General features: G+C 34.0%; 2 protein-coding genes and 1 long non-coding RNA gene across 5 annotated transcripts in view; 2 read left to right on the top strand and 1 right to left on the bottom strand.

Moving 5' to 3' along the window:
- LOC129748901 (17-beta-hydroxysteroid dehydrogenase 13-like) overlaps nucleotides 1-8808 on the top strand; it is a 43705-nt gene extending 34897 nt beyond the window's left edge. For all 3 annotated transcript variants that reach the window (XM_055743690.1, XM_055743689.1, XM_055743688.1), the window contains exon 5: nucleotides 8687-8808. In XM_055743690.1, coding sequence (XP_055599665.1) covers nucleotides 8687-8762 — 76 coding nt within the window. In that variant the 3' untranslated portion in view covers nucleotides 8763-8808. The remainder of the gene's footprint in view (nucleotides 1-8686) is intronic.
- LOC129748902 (uncharacterized) lies at nucleotides 820-2016 on the bottom strand. The gene is made up of 3 exons (XR_008737863.1): nucleotides 1852-2016; nucleotides 1634-1796; nucleotides 820-1416 (listed from the first exon to the last, which is right to left on the bottom strand). It is a non-coding gene; the product is annotated as an uncharacterized LOC129748902 (long non-coding RNA).
- A 1974-nt stretch (nucleotides 8809-10782) lies between the features above and the next one.
- Nucleotides 10783-22515, top strand: part of LOC129745949 (angiotensin-converting enzyme-like) — a 28600-nt gene continuing 16867 nt past the window's right edge. The window contains exon 1 of the mRNA XM_055739348.1: nucleotides 10783-10999. Within this exon, the coding sequence (XP_055595323.1) occupies nucleotides 10883-10999 (117 nt within the window). The 5' untranslated portion in view covers nucleotides 10783-10882. The remainder of the gene's footprint in view (nucleotides 11000-22515) is intronic.

Genomic DNA, 22515 nt, shown 5'->3' with positions numbered 1-22515 from the left:
TCTGTCAAAACTGTTTGCCTAGAATGGCACACAAAGCAATCCATTACGGTAGGGGAGAGTGGGGATACTTGATCCCTTTTTCTTATTCGCACCATATCTTTTTGGAAAAATTTAGCAACTTCAAGTTTCTATGCTCCTAAAATTAGAACGATACTTGAACTCGTAGATGAACTAGAAGCATTTTCGTGGGAGTAAAAAAATTGCGATATTTTTGAAGTTAGGGGAGACATGATCCTTTATTCAGGAAGCCCTAATCTATGGAAAAAAACCCAACAAAACCCCAATATAGAATGTTAACTAACTATTTTGGTCATGTTTGTTCTCATTTCACAATCTATAATTATCAGAAAAAAAAAATCTATAGCTTATTCTCAACCCTTATGACATTGCATACTTATGGGCGCAATTTTTTATAAACAAGAGAAAGTCAATTATTTTTGCCCTTTTCTTCAGATAATTGATGGATGAATATTAGCTATTGGATAAATATTATCAAACTCGTAATCAGCAATGATCACGATCCATTGAGAAGAAGAATATACTGGGATCATTTGTACCCATATATTAGGGATCAATTGTACTCAAAATCAACATTTTAGAAAACTTTTTCTGAAAAAAGTTGTGAGTTTTCCATCGCTTTGAAAATATTGTATTTTGAAGTTCATTTTACACCCGAAAGATTGATGTGTTGGAATAAATATTTTTATTTTAATATTTCCATGTTAGGAACATTTTAAAATGATGAAAAAAGATCTTCAAGTCACATTTTGTGAATTTTTTCAAACAAAGTTCAATAACCCAAAAACTTGTTTTGTTAAAATTTTTTGAGCTTCAACCATTGCTGTTTTGTTTTATTTGGCACATTTTTCTAGAACATTTGATCTTTGTACGACATTCCAGTTTGGAGATATAGCTAAGGAATCAAGTATCCCCAGGGGTCAAGTATCCTCATTCTCCCCTACTGTTTGATAGGACCGTTCTTCCAGGAATGCCAATAGCTGCAGTAACCCCTACTATTTCTTAATTTAGGCGAGGAATTGGTAAAACCATAAAAATAATGGGTAACGAACACCCAAAACAATTCGCAACTTTCAGCAAACTGTAACTGTAGAAGGAATTTGAGCTTACTAATTACGTCTATGCTTTTCACGTGGTAACAGACACCTTCGGTAGTGACTCCAAATTCTTTCAATTTTTTTTTATTTCCATAGATCTGGATTCGTGCAAAACTGGCTACTCCGTGATTTGCTGAATTTTGCATCCAATCGTTTACTGCATTCGAAAGATCGTCTTGGGTGTTGCAAATAAAGTACTAATCCAGTTGGGCCTGCAAAATTGTAGGCAATTCGTGCAGTGAGTTATGTGTTGGATTCACAACGCCTTGGAATATAGCCGCAACAAGCACATTGCCGAAATCTAAAAAGATATAATTTTTGTTAATGTTTTTATTCTATAATGCCTAATTTACACCAGATGTTAAAAAGAACGTGAGCAAATCACATTGATTGAAAAATTGAAAAACGGAAAAGAGTTTAAAAAAAATACAGATGAATTAGGAATTGTTGATTCGTTCATTTACACTTAAGGTGTAAATTAAGCTTTTTTGGTAACAATAGTGAAACTAAGAATTAACCTTAAGGATTCTCCTCTTTTTCGAGCTGGTCAATACATGGTTGTGATAACTTATCACGGACCTCAAACGTTTTGATGAACTCCCGCAATTTCTCGACAAAAGCACCCCTGCGATTAAAAAGCAGCCTTTTTTCGCCGATAAGTTTTTTGAAATCGATATCGATCTAGAAGGAATTAATTGAATAAGAGAAAATAAAAACATAAACTTGGATTACTTACCAACATACATCCGTTTATATCTTTGAGTCTAGGCCATTCAAAGAAAACGTTGACACAATCTTCGTTAATCGTTCTTACGCGTAGAAGGGTCGATCTTCTCCAGTGTTCCAACACTAGATCATCGAGCCTGGAGTTGTTGCGCAACCAGTTTTTATGCGAGGTTAATTCATCTTATTCTGTAAAATTAAGAATGGTGAAATATTTTGGTTAGTGGATAAATATTTTGATTTTACCTTCCGATGTTAATGATGCAACCGAACCGATATGATAGATACATCAAAGGGACCCTCCAGTTTGGGCTTCTTAATTTTAGATTTGTTGCGAATGTGGAACCGGTCATTAAATAAACCAGAGGGATATTTTTTCCCAGGCTTCGTATCCCTGGGATTAAAATAAAAATGTTAATTAACTGTAGAAGTATTTCAGTATTTAATCCTTAAATATTTGAGTATGTTGTAAAGTACTAATGTTATTAAAGTTTTGTTTCAGAAAATGTACAGCAATCTCAGAGAGGAATCACCTCGAATCCATCTTCTAGAAAATTTTCATTTCGGACAGGCTGAAGTACTTTTTGAAATAAAGTAGTTCACAATGACGTGAACCAAAATTCGTCGATTTCTGTCGTCCAAAGCCTTATAGGAATCGAAATATTGTTGAACTATTTTCGTAATATCGTATATAGCTTCATCCAACTGCCAATTTCCCACAATCAACTGTCTCAGCTCTTCGTTATAACAGCCCTCTGCAAGTCAATGAAAAAAAAATGTATGCCTAGGTACACAAGATATTTTCATCCACAAATCACTTACCTTCGATAAATGCGGGATCCCACAGAACGTTATCAACAATTATTATGAAAAGATTAACCACCGTAATTTATGTTTGTTGCTTTAATTTATCGGCCTAGCGGTGAAAAGTGATGTCCTTTTTAGTAGGGACTTCTAAAGATTGTGATTTTTTTTATATAGATGGATAGAAGGTTAGAAGAAATGAAAGATGGTGAAAATGAGCGGGTGGAATTTATTTAGAAGCATAACCATCATATATCAAATTTTTGTTCCTCACTGGCCTACTACTATGAAGTGGTAGATACAGATAGAGTTGCATCTACCACCACACACCGTACCGTTTCGCATCCAAACCCCGTTAAAGGGTGCGTTTCTGAGTTAAAGGGAGCTTATTTGAGCGATCACATATAATCTTTTTGTTCGTCCGTACTACAAGTTTCCCGCTTGTGGGGCGGACCACGCTAGGCCTACTAATGTGTGGTGGTAGATGCAACTCTATCTGTATCTACCACTTCATAGTAGTAGGCCCGTGAGGAACAAAAATTTGATATGTGATGGTAATGCTTCTAAATAAATTCTACCCGCTCAGCTTCACCATCTTTCATTTCTTCGAACCTTCTATCCATCTATATAAATAAAAATCACAATCTTTAGATGTTCCTACTAAAAAGGACATCACTTTTCACCGCTAGGCCGATAAATCAAAGTTATCAACAATGATATCGATATTTCCCATCCTAAAATGTTCTTTAACGGCGAAAACTTTAACTTTAAAACGTGCAGAACTCTATCACGACCGGCGCTTGTGCATATGCAAATAATAAAATGGCGTTAACACAATTGACACATAGTAAAATCTACCAAAGAGAGTTATGGTAGACATGGTAATATCAATCCGAAAGCTGCAACGATATACAGGGTGGCCACAGAACCGGGAAAACCGGGAATTGAAAATCGAACCGGGAAAACCGGAAAAAACCGGGAATTAAGATCCAAAACCGGGAAAATTGACAACAAGACACCGAAATTTAGTTTTTGTTACAAGATCAGGGATTCAACCCAAAATTCAAAATTCAGAATTATAATTTAAGTGTCCAAGACAGAATTGAACAGTTAAAAAATGTATAAGAGGAATATCATAAGTTTTAAAATTTATTAACTACACTGACCTCTCTTCAATTACCCCTCTAAATTGAAAAAAAATCACATACCGAAACCAAAGTTTACAACTGCCTCGAAGAACGAGATGAGGAATACAGAAAGTCTCCTAATTTTTTTTGCAAGTATCGAAGATCATGTCATTTGGTTTCAAATTTGGAAATTTTAAAAAGATGCTAATATTCAAATTTTTGAGTGATAATGTTTAATTCGAGAGTTAAACGCAAGACTGTCATCTTTACGCACAGCGCGGTGTTTTTTATAGCTTTATAATAACAAATATGACATTGGTGACTTAAAAAGGAAACCATCTCCTATCAAACGTACTGTTAGAAAAAAATACCATCACGGGGTCCAAATCAACTTTTTTAAGTTGTGCTTTCAAAATTAACATTTTTCGATAACTGGTCATAACTTATCCAGAAAATTTTGAATAACAAGGCAACAAAATTCACGTTTTCCCTTTTGAAGAGAATTTAAAAGCTGATTTTGACTGATTTGAGGGCGACAGATCCAAATATGCAGTTTGTTTTTTTTTGCTGCCTCTAGTTTTTGAAATTCAAGGGTTTATTTCTTTTTAAAGACATACACCGTCTTGGCCGATTTAGGCTTTACAGACTGAATAGACGGGGACAACTTAAGATTAACATTTAACATCCAGTACCGAGATGAGAATCGACCCCATGTCATCAATAGACCGTCTTACCACGCTAATCGCTCGGCCACCGAGACGTGCATATTTTTATCAACATTTTAGAACTTTTCTAAGATATGTACTTAAATCTAAGGTTTCGAATCAATGATCAACATTTTAATATATTAATCCTCTTTCAAATGAAGGATAATAAATATATTTTAAATCAGTTTTTGTTGTTTTAAAGAGGGTCGTTGATTTATTAGTTATCAATGATTGATTTAGCCCAAAACTTAGTGAAACCCAATATCACTAGATTTGATAGAATCTGACAAATGATTCCAATTCATGACGGCAAAATCAATTTTTAAAATAATGGCTTTCTTTATTGTAATCTGCATTTTATAACTAAACTTATATTTAAAAAAAAATGTATGTACACTGTTAAGTCTCTTTGATTTTCAAAACCTTATTCGTACACTTTTCAAATTGGATTTTGCATAAGTCCTTAGAGTTACACGCAGCGAAAAGGTTTTTTATTTCAAAGGAAAGTGCCGCAAAAACAAAGGATTTTTTCCTTTGGTTTTGAGACAAATAAAAATTCTTTTGGTTCAAAAGCATTTTCCTCTGTTTCAAAGAATTTTTCTTTTGAAAAATCTTTGAATCAAAATCTTAATACTTTGAAACAAAAAACAGTTTCATTTGATACAAAGTTGATTTCGTTCGCCACAATGTAATTTAGATTTAGATTTAAAAAGATTGGTTCATTGAACCATTTTCCATTTATTCCAATTGGAGGACATATTTCCTGTTGTTTTGAAATTCCTATTAGGAATTTCAAAAAATAAAAAGAAAGAAATTTATATGTTAAACTAGTTCACTAAAATCGATCCGGTCCAAATTTTTGTCGACCTGACCGCTGGATTTGAAGCAGTTTCATCGTGCGCAGCTTTCATCTCAGTTGAGGCATCCACGGAAACCATCCTTCGGCTCTGGTTCTGTAAAAACGCAATCACTTATAGAAAATCTTCGATATTCACTCTTTAATTAACATACTTACCATACTTCATCCAAAATCCTTCTAATATAGCTAACTCTGACCTGATATTTTTGAATCAAAAACAAAAGTTTTTGGTTCAAATAAAACAGGAGTTAGATTCAAAAAATTAATGTTTTGAAACAAAATCATTTTTGTTTTGGTTCAAAAGCCTAGTTTTCTCCGCGTGTAGCCTTAGTTTAGCATGTGTTTGCAAAAATTTATAAGATTTATCTCTCTTATACAGGGGTCGTTTCCAATTAAACGCTTTAAAATATGTTATAACTTTATCATTAATCGGAACAGTAATTTGTTCATAATTTAACCCCTGACTCAACCCAACTGACTCAAAATAAAAATATTTGTTAAACAATTAACTGTAACTTAATTCACTGAAATCAAATCCTTAATTTTCAACCTAATAAAGCTAACCATCTACTGAATGAACCATAAAAATGTTGAGAATTTTTTTTAAAGCAAAAATATTTTATTTTGCAAAAAAATAGATCTGTGTAAGTTATGTATGAAATCACTTGTTTTAAATTGTAAATATATTTTTCAATTATTTACAGAACTGAATCATGCAATCAGACCAATAAATGCAGTAGAGGATTTAGAAATTAGTTCTTAAAAAAAATTTATTGGTGCTACACAAATTACATTGTTTCTTTATGAATTTCTTTCGAAATTTATAATCCAAATTTTATGTTGGACTTAAAATTAGTGGGTTCAAAAGTTTTTTTTAATAATATAGCTATTTTAATTCAAGTTTCAATCAATTTAAACTGCACAATCATAAATTTCTGTTTTACTACGCTATGAAAATCAAAAATAAATGTTTCTTACTTTTATTGATTTACGATAATAAATTTAGATATCACAATTTTGAATTCTTTGTGCATTTTGTTTAAATATTCATTTCAAAATTGAAATTCCTTAATTTGAAATAAAAAAAATACAATGGGTGAATCTGAATCGAATAAATGTTTTTAATTTTTCTTCATCTCACACTTTGATAAAATGCTGGTCAATAATCCCTAAAACTGTTAAGTCAAGACGATGCAACTCGTTGTCCATATTTTTTTGCACTTTTAAAGTCAGAATTCAAAATAGAGATCATGATTTCCATGCTCTGCATTCAATGCTTAAAAACGATGCAAAAACAATATCTGGTGAATGATTTCTTAGTAATTTATTACTTATTTAATTAATCAGTAACTATAAATTGATTACAACAAGTTGCAAAAATTTATTTTTTTAGCACGGGGCTTTATCCAACGGGGCTTGCCGAATTGGATAACTAAGTCGAGTGCTGAAAATGTCGAATCTTTTCACGAGTGGCATACACATTTCATGCAAATTCGAGAAATTCCTTAGAAAATCATTGATTACTTTAAAAGAATTGCATCTTTACAAATAATCACATGTTGACGACACGTGATATTATACGTTAATTGTATAAGAAACAATTATAACAACGATTCAAAAGTTTAATTTGTTTCTTTTTTTTTTTTTCAATATTTGGCCTTTTCAATATAAAACATCTTTACTGAATACTTAAAAAAATCTTTTATAAACTAGGCTGAAAACAGAAGACAAATTTTCGGAAAATGGTAGGGTCAACCTCGAGGTTATTATGAACAAAGATGATTCTTTTTTGGTCTTATCTGTTCATAATTACCCAGATGAATTTGGGGTAATAATAAATGCTGTTAAATTCTCTTACGTAACAATTTTTAGTGTTGGCAATATTTCTAGATAAATTTAAACACTGCGTCTAGATAGGATTAATGATTTTTCAATATTTACCCTTAATTAGTCTTGGCAATTTTTAGATTCACAAAGGAACAGGGAATTATGTCCTACAATCTCATTTTTACAGATTTTTAGAAACTGATAAAGTTATGTATAACGGTTTATTTTCAAGATCTTGATGATTACTGGTACATATTTAAACATTAAAGATAAGTTTAGATAATCAAACAATGCCTAAAAACAAGTATTTATCCCGTGTTTTGAAAAATATGGGAAAATTATAAACAGTCATCTGTGAATCAGTGAGATAAATTTTTAGCAAAAATTTATATTACACTTGAAAATGCATTTATCATTGAATGTAATACCGCTGGAAACAAAATTTTAACTGAATTTACTGTGACGAGAGATTAACTTGATTGAACGCCCTCAGAACAGTTTCGAATATTCTCAGAAACGTGGATTTTGTGAGCTGTAGTAACACACTTGGTATCTGTAACTTATGAAAACATGATAGAATGTCACATGACGAATTATTGATTGAAAACATCATTTTTTAATTTTTTGTAAACATGGCTTTAAAACCCAAAACGATTTTATGTAGGATGTTTTTTTTATCATTTAAAGGAAATATAATGAAAACCTTAAAAAAGAATCGAGTTCGTCTAAGTGTACAATGATTTGAGTGTTTTTTTTCTCTAAGTATAGACACTTTACCACGTTTGTGGCGTTCGTGTCTTGATTTGAGTGTTAAGAAACAACCAAATGAATGCAATATGTTGAAAATTTTGCTATATTCTTCGAAAATGGACAATAAAAGTCTGGAAACTTTTGAACTTTTGACCGGGAAAACCGGGAATTTCAAAATGAAAATATTGTGGCCACCCTGGATATACAAAACTTCGTTTTAATCGAGACATATCTCGCGCATAGTAAAATTAACCCAAGGATTGTCACAATTACCCTTTTTATTATTTAATTGACAGGATGAGCGCATTTATTTCGGGATACTAATTTAGTTTAAGATCACATGGTAAAATTAACCAGATGGTTGTCATGAAAACCACAACTTTATTTAAATCCTCAAACTTTTGATTATGGTAAAATTAAATCTCTCTTTATTGAATATTACCATTTTGTTTTTGGTACTCATAGTAAAATTAACCAAGGGATTGCAAAAAAACCAAAAAAAAATTAAAGCGACAAAATCAGCACATAGTAAAATTAAACAGTTTTATTTATTTCAGAATACCATGATATTTTTTTCAGTGAAGAAATCAAAACCTTCTCATATCAATTTTAAAGTATTTTTTTCTGATTCTATTTCTTTTTTTTTGCGTTCAAATCACTCCAGTATATGAATCTTTGTTCTTTTAAACTATTATTTGTTTCTGTTGTTACAGCAAGAATTTCTTTTCCTTATCGTCAAATTCAAGATATCTACTAATGATTGTTTCATTTCAGGTTGTTCCCATTGAGGGTGCAGCAGTTGGTTCGAGACTATATCATACGAGAGTACGATTTAAACTCTTCTAATTAAAATAACTTCATAATCAACTTCAAATAAAAAAAATTTAAAAAAACATTTTAGTGTATGAACAATCATCCGATTCCATGTGATATCTCAGTCTATTAAAGATAAAACTAATGAAAACGACTCAGTTTGTTTTGAAACCGTCATTTTGATAGAACAAAAAGTACCAAAATGCGGGTTGTAAATAAGTAAAGTAATTCAAGACGAAGTTTTGAATCATAACACAGAATGAATCAGTTAAACGGGAAAAGTGTAGATCAAAACTAACAACTGACATCTTATCTTCATTAGTCTATTTGGTAAATCTTCTATTTGGAAAATGATAGGATCTAAATTGTGACTTAAGGTCATAACCTACACCAAAAAACATAGCAAAAGATTAACTGTCTGATAGTAAGGTAAGTGAACTGTGCAACTTGCGACTGTATATCCATTGTTATTCATATTAGAAAGAAGTCTTTTTAAAAATAAAGGCTTGGGTCTGCTACCTTACTCGCCAAAGCTCATAAGAAGCTACCTCCTAACGCTTTCTGTGTCATTTTTCACGGTTGGCTAATTATGTTAAGAGGCGAACGTTACAAACAGTATGGGTGGGTAGGTAATTGCTCGCTCTTTGATCAATCATCACTCAGCGAATGTGTTAAAGTTCTAGCGAACAGCCGTCTAGAAGTTGAAAGAATAAAAAAAAAACGATAGTTGTAGAAACAGTCTAAATTCATTTTCAATAAAGTGCCTCAAACGAGGTGACAGTTTCAAATCACAGCTCGATCTAATTTTCATGTCACCCTCTGATAAACGACAAGATCACCTGCGCGCAACGAATCATGATTTTGGTGTTGAACCCAAATTTTATATTCCGAACACTGGGGATAAGCAGTTGGATTTTCACCGAAAAACATGCAAATTTCTCTAGAGAAAGTTGAATGAACACGAATTTATCAGCGATTTTCGAGTACCTTCAACTGAAAAGTCCTTCAAAGGAATAGGTGCTTGAACCATTTAACTTCCCTGTTCACTTACCACGGTCTCATCGGGAATGCTAAACAAACTGTAAATTCTAGATGTTGGAGGATTCCACCAGGATGCATGCTTGAAACTTGAGGAGGAATTTTCTGTTTGAATGTTCTAAAAATTTCCGTCGTTGGATTGCTTCCATCTCAAAAGTACACCCGATTTTCCGAGTTTTGAAATTTGTTTTAATTTTTGATGACAGCAAAAACACGTCCTCTTCCTTCGGCCACAGCCTACCAAGTCGTATGTGGTCGAATTGTTCATGTTGGCGAGAATCTCGATGCTGGTTTAAATTTGTATAAGGTATGAAAAATCATTGCTCTCTGTACAAAGTTTTCAAAACAAGTTTTTCATAAAAAAAATAATTAAAAAAAATGAAAGTAAGAAGTCAGAAAAAAAAGTTTTCTCATCCCATCATCACAGTGAGATTATGAAAGATCGAGTAGTTCAGAAGAGATTTTCATAGATAGAGTAAAGTTAAAAATTAAAATATATGTACATATGTAGGTACGTAATACAATAAGAACTCGACGCACAAATAACGAGCTGCCTAAACCTTAGCCACTATCATCTTGCAGGGAACGAAAACTCAGCCGGTCACAGTGTGTGATTTTCCGAAACAATCACGATAATCACAACATATAAGTTGTTCCTTCCATCAAACGTATGCGCAGGGAACCTGAGCGGGTTCAAATCTGATTGGTTTATAATATTTTTGGGAGTTTCACGGAACTTATTTTTTAGGTTTGCGATTTTTCGAAAAAAATCACGTTACTAATAGGCTCCTCATTAAAGTTATTTACATAAGTCGTAGCTTAAAATCATGATGCTACTAATTACAAATCAAAAAATTCTCCACTGGTAACTTTTATCTCCAGCTTGAACCGTTCTAACATTTGAGAGCCGCATTTATGGGAGTATAACCAAATAGCTACCGGTGGTGGCTGATGGGCCCTCTAATGACTATTTAGTAAAGGCTGGCACAGAAGATGTTCCCCTTGCAAAACAAGACGATTTTCAGTTACGTTCGGGAACTTGAAGCATTCGGTATAGATATTTCGAACAATCCGGGATCGAGATTCGAGTTTGAAAATGTTCAACAGTTGTTCTACGTGATGTGTATCCGGAAGTTGACAACCTTTGAAATGATCTCTGTACTGCTGTTTAGTTTGCATGCCGCCTGGCTTATCCTACCGATAACGGCTCAAGTTAGTGACCTAAGATATACAGAGGTAATCTATTAAGTGTATACGAGGAAGTTTTATGAAAATTGATCAACAACGTGAATATATGTAGCAAAAACGTGATTCGATTAATATTTAAAGTTATAAATTCGTTCAACCAATTCGGAAACACCTGAATCTAAGGGGAGAAACTTCTACGAAGATTTACTTTCTTCTCGCCGGAAGAAAGAACATATGGTTGTCGAGAAAAAACAAACGAATTGACCCGTTTGTGCATTGGCACGTGCAATTCTGCCACCAACCGAGCTCCACATCGGCTAAGTTCTGTTCGAAGTGTGCTTTCTGGAGTGTTTCAAATTATGCTATGTGCTTAGCTGGGGGAAAGATTTAATGTGATCAGTAGACTGAAAGTTCTGGTTGCGCATTGAAAGATGTCGACGGTAAAAAAACTGTACAGCATATGTATTGACAATACTAGGTAGCATGGCCGTATGACTGGGAGGGGGGATGTTTGAGGGTTAACCGCACCCCCCTCCCCCCTCCCCCAAGGTCCAAAAACGTCAAGATGTTCTTCTCTACCTCAAAATCTTAAATTCTTAATCTAATTTTGACCCACAACAAATGCCAGAACTTCAAAATATTATCCCAGGTCCACAATTCTAATACAGTTTTTCAAAACATTTAGGAATTTCTCACTTGTTGATAGATATTTATAGACTGTACTCGAGAATCTCTATCAAAAGTTATTCGCAAAAGAAATTGGTGAGTCCTTACCCAAGTAACCATAAGCACTAAAACATAGCCCTTAATCAACACTATATTCCCATATATAACTCTGAATTAATGCTTGTTTTGCACTATATGCGTATATAATGCAGATTTAATGCTAAAAAGGCGAAATAGCGGGCTGAATAAATGCTATCACAACATAGCATTTAATAAGCATTACAAATGCTGAATTAGAGCACCATCAAAACGTCATTTTTCGCCAGCCGTATAAAAGCATTAATAATGCATACTTAGAACATCTTTTAATTGTTTGATCATGATTGATGTGAAACGGAAATTCAAAATAGGAAAATGAACAAAAATTAAAAAAAATAAAATCATTATCTACAACATCAATCAACCTGCTGAATGAAGGATTATGCTTGCTAAGTGTTCTATGAAATGAGAAGTAATTATAATTGAATTATGAATTAACTTTGATGAGTCTCGAACCGAGGATCCCTCAGCAGCCTTTATCTTTCCTTGCGCCTTTACCATTTCGACCACTCTTGATGCTGATAACGTAGGTGAAAAAACCCGTACTTCAAGTACTCTTCGGGTCACACAACTTCATAGACAATGTATGCATGAGATGGTTTGGAAATGTATTGGAAAATTTTGGGAGAAGACAACTGCAACTGCCCGCTCTGATTGTTTTCGTTTGTTGTCTTTCTTACTCACACGCAGCAAATGAAAAACATCATTCTTGTTTACATTCGCGGGTTTGACGTTTCTACGCTTTATAAAAGCTTTATATAAGCATTAACAGGAAGTTCTAGTGCTACAGTCTTAATGCTTGTTAACTTTATATAGTAGCTCTATATGTGCATATAGTGCTATCATTAGTGTTAATTTTTGTTATTGCTTCTATGCATTAATAATGCATATTTGAAACTAAAAAGCATTATGAATGTTGATATAATGCTAAGTTGCATTAGAAACGTTGATTTAATGCTAATTAAGGGTTATGGCTTAATGCTTATGGTTACTTGGGTAGTCCTTAAGGCGCCCGCACAATAGCACGTCGGTCGTCGCGTCGCGTCAGCTGTCAACGCCGTCGTTAAGTACTAAAACGTTGACGCGACGCACTCTACAATTTTCGCACCACAATATAGCGTCCACTGACAGGGCTGACAGGGAAATATTGAGACAAAACTCGGCAAACTCCAACACAAAATGTTTCATTCATTATTATTTTTATTTTTGAAAAACGGGAACTGACAAATCAAGCTAATATTTATAATAAATGCTATATGATTTCATCAATATGTCAAATATATTAAATTTTTAAAAATAAATTTCAATGACGTTTCTAACAAATTTGAATCATAGATGAGATAAAATTACAATAATATGATTTTTGAATCTGTTTGTGTCAATCTTTGACGAAAAAAATCAAAAACAAATAGTTCAAACCTTGCTGAAGCGCTTGAATTTTGATTTTTTTTCAAAACCAAAACGTCGACGCTGGAAAACGCTGCCGTTTAGAACAAGTTTTGCGTTTTAGTACAATGCCTTCACTGACGCGACGCACCATTGTGGTGACTCAAACGGAAAATGGCATCCTCAAAATTAAATGTCAACGCGACGCGACGACGAACGGGCTATTGTGCGGCCGCCTTTAGTGGTAAGCTTGGGTTTGAATCATTTCCAAGGTTCTAGTTCCAGTTTTTTGTTTTTATAAAAATCAAAATAAGTTGCCTGGGATCGAAAGATCTTAGTAAGCCGTGCCCGAAAGCGTTGGCGTTTTTTTTCTTTGATTCGTTGCTTCAAAAATTTAAAAAAAAAATGATATCTTTGCTAAAATTTGATTTTAACGTTTACAAAGTCTAATTGTGGTCCAATGTTTGGTAGTGTTTGATATCGAGAAAGTTTATTTTCGGGGTTCAAATCAGAAAAATAAGTGTTGAATTTCTGAGTAGCTGCGCTGCGGTAAAAGGGTCTTGTGATACGCCGGACCTACTCAAAAGTACTGAAGACCAGCTTCTTCGATTGGCGATTTGCAGCTCCAAACGACGTTCGAAGGACACTTCGATCAAAATCATGATATTATGGACTCAAGTGTCAAAACGCGTAGTATTTTCTCAAAACATTGAAGAAAAATACAAATTTTCGCAGTTAAATGAAAATTTTTTTTACCCTTGTTTGAAGAATATGGTAAGAAAATCCGAACTACATTACTGTAGATATATTTTTTTAACCTATCGCTGTTAAATCTTCAATTTTTTAGTTTTCTGGAAAACAATGTTTCCGAACCAAATGTTTTACGCCACAACAATAAGCATTCGGATTTCAACTGCTGAGAGTGAGAATGTTCCGTGTGTGAAAGAAAGCTGGAATATCGTTGCTTCTCAAAACCAAATGGCAATTGGCGAAAGGAAATTATCTTAATTAATTACAGTGGTGTTGATCGACATAAATTTGTCAAATCAATATTTGTCCAAAAAACAACAGCGAAGCAATGACGAAAGCAACAGCATATTCATTGTTGAAGCTGGCAAGATAAATTGCAGATCTGGATCTGGATTGTTTCTGGAAACAAAATGCTGTTCCTTTACCGTTCTTTACGACTTAAAATGCTATATAATTTGAAGAAACGTGCCGAAAAGTTTTCAGAAACATAGAATTGAAAAATAAAACATCAAATCTTTGTTTGAATCCATAATGTTTTGAGAAGAAATGAAAAGAAGAAAATTTTATCGAGTTATTTTATTTTATAATGACAAAATATAAATATCTTCTTTTCTAGGTCTACATATAAATATCTTTTATCCACAACTTTTCAAATAGTTTGAATATCAATACCTGCATTAAAGAACCAATCTAAAATAAAATCGTTGCCAGGTTCGAAAAAAAACTTTGTGAGAATGAATTGAAAATAGAAATTATAAATATTAGATCTCTTAGAGTAGAAAACTAAAATATACCTACATAGATTTTTCTAGAAGAGTTCTCACGGTGCTTTCAAACTGAAAAGCTTAAGAACTGTAAATTTTAACATCTCGAGAGCAAATATTAACAAATTTTCAGCTGTAGATCCTTTTCAAATAAGTCAGACAGAATCACATTCTAACACATGCTCCAGAATCGATTCTCTTTCTGAGAAACTTCTTCATGATTCATATCTAGAAATTTCAAAATTGAATTTTGATAGGAAAACCATGCAATAGATTTTTTTTCTTTAGCAACAAGCACTGAAATAAGTAAATTAGTGATTTTCTCACCAGATTCATTTATTTTCATTGCCTGAAGTTAAAAAGTTTTCACAGAAATCTCAATTTCAGAAACAGTTTGTATACACTACCGTGTTAAAATTCAGCTATCATCACCCTTTTGTTAGTTCCGTAAGTGGAATACAGTTGGCGTTGCATGTCAAGCAGCTTTGCTGCAAATCGCCAATAATCTAAGGACGTTCAAAAGATAAGTTCATTGCAAATTTCTGCGTTTTTGTCAATATTCATAATTGTCAATGATGTTTTACAATAATTAAAAAAAAACATGAATTTTAGAGGTTTTGACACCGTAGATATTTGCAGGCAGAAAATATTTCGTTCGGAATTTCAGAAACATTTCAAAACTTGGATTGCATAGAAATTTTTATGCTAGTCGAGATAAAAGTTCTATAAGAGTAAGTTCACTGGTGTTGTGAAAATGTGGTAGAAATTTTGACATTTTGAAAATTTTACCATGCAAAAATGCTTTCAAGATCTTTGGCCGTCGTATTTTTTTTACAACACTGTTTCAATTTCAGCCGTATGTGATAGAAATATTGCTATTTCTGCATCACAGCATGCGAAAATACAACACGTGTTGTAAAAAAACTTGAAGGCCACAGATCTTGCAAACGTTTATGCATGGCAATATTTTCAAAATGTCAAAATTTCTACCACTTTTTCCCAACACCAGTGAACTTGCTCTAAGAACTAATTGCTTAAATAAATTTTATACACCCCTTCAGTCCCACGTTCAAATAATGTGTTTTCAATAAGTATATTGATGATTGTTTTCATCAATTGAATAGATTTTTTTTAATGAGACTGGACAAATTTTAAAAACGCATCAAGATACATAATAAAATTTAGTCTCAAGAAAAATTGAACATCATTTGCGCAATAATTTTTTTTAAATTTATAGTCTGCATATTTTACGGTCTCAGGTGTTTATTGAGCGGGTTTTTCATGGTTCTGACACATTTCTTCAGTTTGCCCTTAACTATTGCCCAATATTTCTCGATGGGAAGAAAACCCGGACAGTTTGGTGGATTGATACTTTTTTCAACAAAATCGATCTTGTTCTCCTTATACCACTTAACGACATCCCGACTGTAGTGGCAGCTTGCCAGGTCCGGCCAGAACTTCACCGGACCTTTGTGGGACCGAATGAATGGCAAAACCCTCTTCTGGAGACATCCTTCTTTGTAAACATTTCCATTCATTGTGTCCCCAGTGATGAAAATCTTAGTCTTCTTCCCACAACTACAGATCCCTTGCCAAATCATCAACTTACGAGCAAATTTATCTGCGAAAACAAACTTGAATCTACCCGCAACATTCCCTTTACGTCCTGTTGGGGTGTTTGCTTGCATGATACGACCGCAAGCCTTCTCGCAAACAAATTCGTCGAGCTGTACTGTGGTTCGTCTTGAACTTTTTCGCCAAATCACGCAAGGAGATTCCAGGATTATTGTGAACTGATCGAATTACCTTTGCTCGCAGCTTCCGGTCATATGTTCGACTTTTACGCCTGGTTTGTTTTGCTCGATCCACCGTAAGGGTCTCCCGGTAACGTTACAGCACCGAATTTACAGTCGATTTTGGATATTTCAGGAATTTCGCGATCTTTTCCTCTCACGTCGATTTCTTTACGTGAGTGTGTAGAATTTTCTCTCGCCTTTCGCGTTCCATCGCCGATAACTTTAGACTGACTGTTTCAACCTTTATGAAATTTTCACCACTAAGTAAACAAACCATCCGGCTCAAAACACTGTCAATAGATTCGCGATGTGACAACTAGGGGCGCTACAGTAAATGAAAAGATGCGATTCTATGCACGGAAAATAAAAAAAAGGTAAAATTTACCTTTTTGCGAGGTGAATTTTTTCCACCCCTCTTTCGAGGTAAATTTTACCTTTTTTTCATTCACCTAGCAAAAAGGTAAATTTTACCTTTTTTCAATTCACTTAGCAAAAAGGTAGATTTTACCATTTTCTCATTCACCTAGCAAAATAGTAAATAATACCGTTTTCCCATTCACTGATTTAAAAGGTAAATGCTTGTTTGTTTGATTGGTTTCTTCAATAATAATCAATTTAAAAAAAAACACAATTCATGAAAAAATTGGTATTTATTTTAAATAAATAGGGACTGTTACCTAATATTTATTTTTGAAATATATCACCGTGTTCTTTAAAAATTGTTGAGGCAATTCCTTTGTTCGCCAAGCTTGTCAGGTCCGGCTTGTCCGGAATAATATCTGAAGGCTGACGGGAATACAACACGAAGCTCTGTGGGCCGATCTGAAACAAAAGTAAAGTATTATGAAGAGAACCAGCACAACTAAATGAAATCTAAGAAAACACTTACCATTTTGTTCCGATTTTCACATATTGTGCACGAAGCAGAACTTGTTCCTAAACGGCAAAACAGCTTAACCTCAATAAACGGATTCGTCAAATAGTTACTTTTTTTTCGAGATGATTTGTACCGTTTTGTTTAGCTCAATCCAGGTCAACTTCACCTCGCTACGAGGTAAGTTTTACCTTATTTGGATTTACCTTTCTTTCTAGGTGGATTATACTTTTTGATTCAGCTCAATCCAGGTGAACTTCACCTCGCTACGAGGTGAAATTTACCTTTTTTGGATTCACATTTTTTCTCAGTGAATTGTACCTTTTTTCATTCTTCGTTTCAGGTATATTTTACCTCGCTGTGAGGTGAGTTTCACCTCGAATAGGTAGAAGTTACCTTTTTGGCTTTTGCGAGCATTCACCTTTGCTGTCTCGGTAAATTTCACCTTTTTATTATTTTCCGTGTGTGAAACAGACTTATAAACTTAACAGACTATATAAAAAGTTTAAAAGCTGTTTAAAAATAATTGTAAATTTATGTAACAAAAAATGCAATTTTATTTGAATCAATGATTTGAGAATGTCAATTGTCGTAGATTTAAAAATGAAGATAAAATTAACTAAAATTGAATGTTTTAGAAGCCCTTCGCAATGAGATAACAAATGAAAAAATGCGTCTTTTGTCTTTCTAACATTTAGGTGAAGATTAATAAGATTTCCTAAATACATGATAAAATAAAAACTAATTCCTTCCATTATCCGTTGTTTATTTAAGCATTTAAGCGAAATCAGGAAAAGAAAATTACTAACTTTAATGATTAATGTGATAGCGTTATCTCACAAAAAGCAACCATATATGCAAACAATTTTACAAATAAACGCTTTTTGTTTGAATCAACTTTGTTTAATTTTTGCTGAAATTGTTTTAAGTAAAGGAGAGTGGGGTAACGTAAGGTTTGCGTAAGCATATTTTTCTATATGTTTTGACTTAAATACGATTGTATCCCATTTACCCGAAAACTTTTGCCCAGAATGAATTTTTCCCAGCAAGACAAATACCCGAAATCAAACCCCAGAATGAACCATTTCCCAGAAAAAAAATCCCCAGAATGCACCATTTACCAGAAATTTTTTTCCCCAGAATGGACCATTTCCCAGAATTTTTTTTCCCCAGAATGGAACATTTCCCAGAATGGCACAAATCCCAGATTTTTTCCTCTAGTATTTTTACTTATTTTTTTCTAATGAATTCTTGTAAATTTCATATGATTCGAAATTTATTTTTTCAAAATGATTTTTTAAATGCAACTACAGGTTTGAAATTTTCCAACTAAATTTATTTTAGAACCAATATTGTACTTTGTTTATGGTTTGGGTACTTTAATTGATTAAATACTAACCATGGTCCTTTAAAAAACCGTTTTGGTATCCGACTCCTCACGCTGCGCGTTCGAACTTGATAGAAGTTTTGTCCTTCACGCTGTCGCGTGGCGGACGGGGCTAAAGGATCACCCCAAACTTTCACGCTGGCCTAGAAAGCCCTGGCAGACCTAGACCAATGTATTAGGGCCGCCGCTTCCGACGGCGGGTCGTCGGCCGCCTCGGATTTGGGAGCTTCGGCGGCTTTGTGCCACCTCGGCCCCTTCATCCTCGTTGGTTATGCGGCTTTGCCGCAAATTAATTGTATTATGGGAACCCAATATTTGTGGAAAAAATCTATTTGAATTTTTTGAATTTCAGGTTGGATAAATATATAAAATTTTCTGGGAAATGGCAATTCTGGCGAAAAAATTCTGGGAAATGGTTCATTCTGGTAATTTTTTTTCGGGGAAATGGTTCATACTGGGAGAAAAAATCTGGTAAATGGTGCATTCTGGGAAAAAATCTGGGGAAGTGAATTTCTGGTTTTTCATTCTGGACAATGGTTTTCGGGAAAATGGAGTACAGCCAAATGAATTATGAAATTTCAGTCTTGTGTCAACTCATAAACTTTGCCCGTTATTTCTCAATTTGAATTTGGTGGCCCACAATTCCTCTCACCACCCCCCCCCCCCCCCCCCCCCCCTTGAAATATAAGATTAAAATCTTTATTTCAAATTTTCTGTAATATTTTAAAATTTTGTCAGAAGAAAAGTGAAGATTTTTTTCAAAAAATTTTATCTTATTTTCAAAAGTTCGAATGCGCCAAAATTGATCAAAATTAGCTCTTAAATTCATTGCACCTCAGAAAAAGGTGAATTTTGTGGCCTTGTGTAATTTATCAAAATCTTTTTGAATGTGGAGTTGAATAAAAAAAAACACAATAAAATTGTGGCTGAAATTGGTTTCTTGAATAATAAATTGTATCTATCTATTTTTTTTTTATTTTAAAAGTGATTTGTAGGGGAGAGTGGGGTATCGTGGGCCATGGGGTAACGTGGGCCACTTTTAATATCTCAGATGTGTGTTGAGATAAAAATCTCAAACCAACTATCATCGTCGTCGCTTTACGTGAGCATGTATTCCTATATGCAGGGTGGCCACTCAAAATCAATTTTTGATTTCCCGCATTTTTCCCGTTTTTTCCCCGCATGGTCTCACGAAATTCCCGGTTTTATACAACAGGAAATCAAACAAAATTCCGAATATTCGGGCATACTAAATTAACGATTTCGTTACCGTTATTGCTGTAATTCCCCCTGACATGTTGATTCTGTCGTGTACGATACGTTGGGCTGTCAGACTCTCGGTTTGGTTTTCAACTAGGCATTTCGCGTTAACGGCAAAGCCTCTTTCCATCGTCGCGTTGCCATGAGACAAAATTAGAATTTTCTTCAATAAGGTCGTCAAATTGAAGAACTCCTTTTACGGTTCGCCAATAAGTTCCTTTCAAAAAATGTCCAATGGTTGTGTTTTCTTCGATATCCCGAAATGATGTTTTTATTGAAGGTATTGCACATAATGTTCCGAATTCGTCTTTAATTTTATCGCCACAAGCTCTACTTAAGTGTTGCTTATCAACAAGTACTTCTAGACACAGGTCTAAACGTTTTTTGACAATATCTAGATAGCGTGCAAAAGGCTGCCCCAAATGTGTATGGGAAATTTCAAGCTTGTGCAATGTTATGCGCTGCAGGCTTGAATTGATCCTAGGCCTAGTAGAAGGTCTCATGCCAAATTTGAGCCAGATCGGATCACGGGAACTTTTTTATTTTAACTCGAATCGAAATGCAGTCTTCGGTTGAAATATTTTTTCATAGTTTTGGATTTAAGAAAAACTGTTTTCAAAAGAAATCGGCTGAAGGGGACCAAAGTAATTCATGAAAAACTGGATTTTTGTGTTCCTCCCGAACAAAATGTCTCAAAATCCCATACAAACTTTAGGCTCGTTGTGCGACCCCTTCCGGTGATCCGAACTGACCCCAATTTGACATGAGACCGTGTTCTAGGCCTAGGATCAATTTAAGCCTGCAGCGCATAACTTTTTCAAATGTCGGGTCATTTGGGGCACTCTAGTGTGCAATTACATCGGGATTAACGCTCAATAAATATTGAGTGATTGGATAAGACAAGGGAGATGGTATAGCCATTTTATTCGAAAATCCACAGTAAAACGAACGACAGCTATTTCTGAATACAAGGATCCTTGTCGTGACCAGACTCTTTTGCTTTCTTAATTACCGATTTAGTTGAGAATCCAATTTCTACGCTTCCAGGAGATAGAAGATTTATTTCTGAGAGTTCAATTCCAATAAGTGTTTTTGATTTTACGTTTAGTCGTTCAAGCTTTACAACTTTCTCCATCAACGCTCTTACAAGCCCGGTTAAATCATCGAAGAGAAACGGAACCATCGGTGCTTCTGTCTGATACTCGCGTAAAAAGGACTCAACAGTCGAAGCGGCCGTAACAAAAAAAACTCATTTTTGGTCCCAGAAAATTATCATCTACAGCTTTAGCAACAATGTCGCATTCCTTCGACCGGGAAATCGATGGAAAAGTCCGCTTAAAAATTGGATGGTTTTCCTTCTTGTTTTTTTAACCTCGCCGACAAACCGTTTGAGATACGGTAGCATTTTGGCAGCACGTTCTGCAACGCGTTCATTTTCCACCCAGCGAGGGTAACAAAATTTTAACGGAAATATAGCTGAACCCGTTACTGCAGTATAATCTGCCCTTCTAAGTGGAATGTTCTTGAACAGGCTATACAACGTCCTCAAAAATTTATCCGAATTCCATTCACTTTTCCTCAGTCCCTCCTTGAACGCTTTATGTACATTGTGAAGTCCACAGTTTCCAATGGTGAGAATCTCGTACGACGGATTCGAAACAAGCTCTTGAACCTCGCTAGTTATGTAGTTCCTTGAGCATTTTCAAATTTACTGCTGGACCATCCATGGAATACTGGATCACTCGTTTCAGTAGATCAGGATTTTTCGAAAAACATTGTTTCACGCCATTCAGAAGGTCATTCGAGCGCGTCGACGATAAGAATATAGAACTAATACACCTTGCTTCAATTAGGTTTGTGTTTTGATTCCAGAAGCGAACAGCAATATCCATTTGTTGCTTCTGCATAATCTTATTTTACGTTTCGTCAAATCCTAATACGAACTCGCAACAATTCTGTATTAAATGGAAAACTTCATTCAAAAAATAGAGAGCAATACCGTGTGGAATCAAATAGCTTATTTAAGTTCTTCCCATTTCTATTCGATCCCGATCAGGAGAGAAAAACAAAATTATATTAAAATGAGATATTTTGATACTTATTTTTTTTTCTATCTAAATGAGTTATAATTCAGTACTCGTAGGATGTTAAAATATCTCAAATTATATCAAAAAATCTATACGATCATAGCTAAATTATATCAGTTTTAGATATGCTCCTATCAAGATAATATCTCGTTCAGATAGCATAGTTTGATATTGGACAGAACAAATTATATCCAAATTATAATTTATCAAGATATGAGTACTTCGTGAAAATTTTTTAGTGGAAGGTCAATAAACCACATTATTTGATAAAACCATGCCCCATTTTTGGTTTTCATAAAATTTGATTCAATTTTATGAATCTGTAGAGCGAAACTCGTTAATATAAGGTTTGAGCCGTTGACTTCGATGTCCGTGTTTCAGAAAAAGTTGTACGTATATCAAAATAAGATATAATCATTTTATTTCAGGACAATCCGAAAAAAATCTTGATCATTGAAAATGAGCTCAACCCCATTCAAGTTTGTCAATCAGAAT

The sequence above is a fragment of the Uranotaenia lowii genome, chromosome 2 (assembly GCF_029784155.1).
Source record: "Uranotaenia lowii strain MFRU-FL chromosome 2, ASM2978415v1, whole genome shotgun sequence".
Lineage (NCBI taxonomy): Eukaryota > Metazoa > Arthropoda > Insecta > Diptera > Culicidae > Uranotaenia > Uranotaenia lowii.
This window is presented reverse-complemented; position numbering and strand designations above follow the sequence as displayed.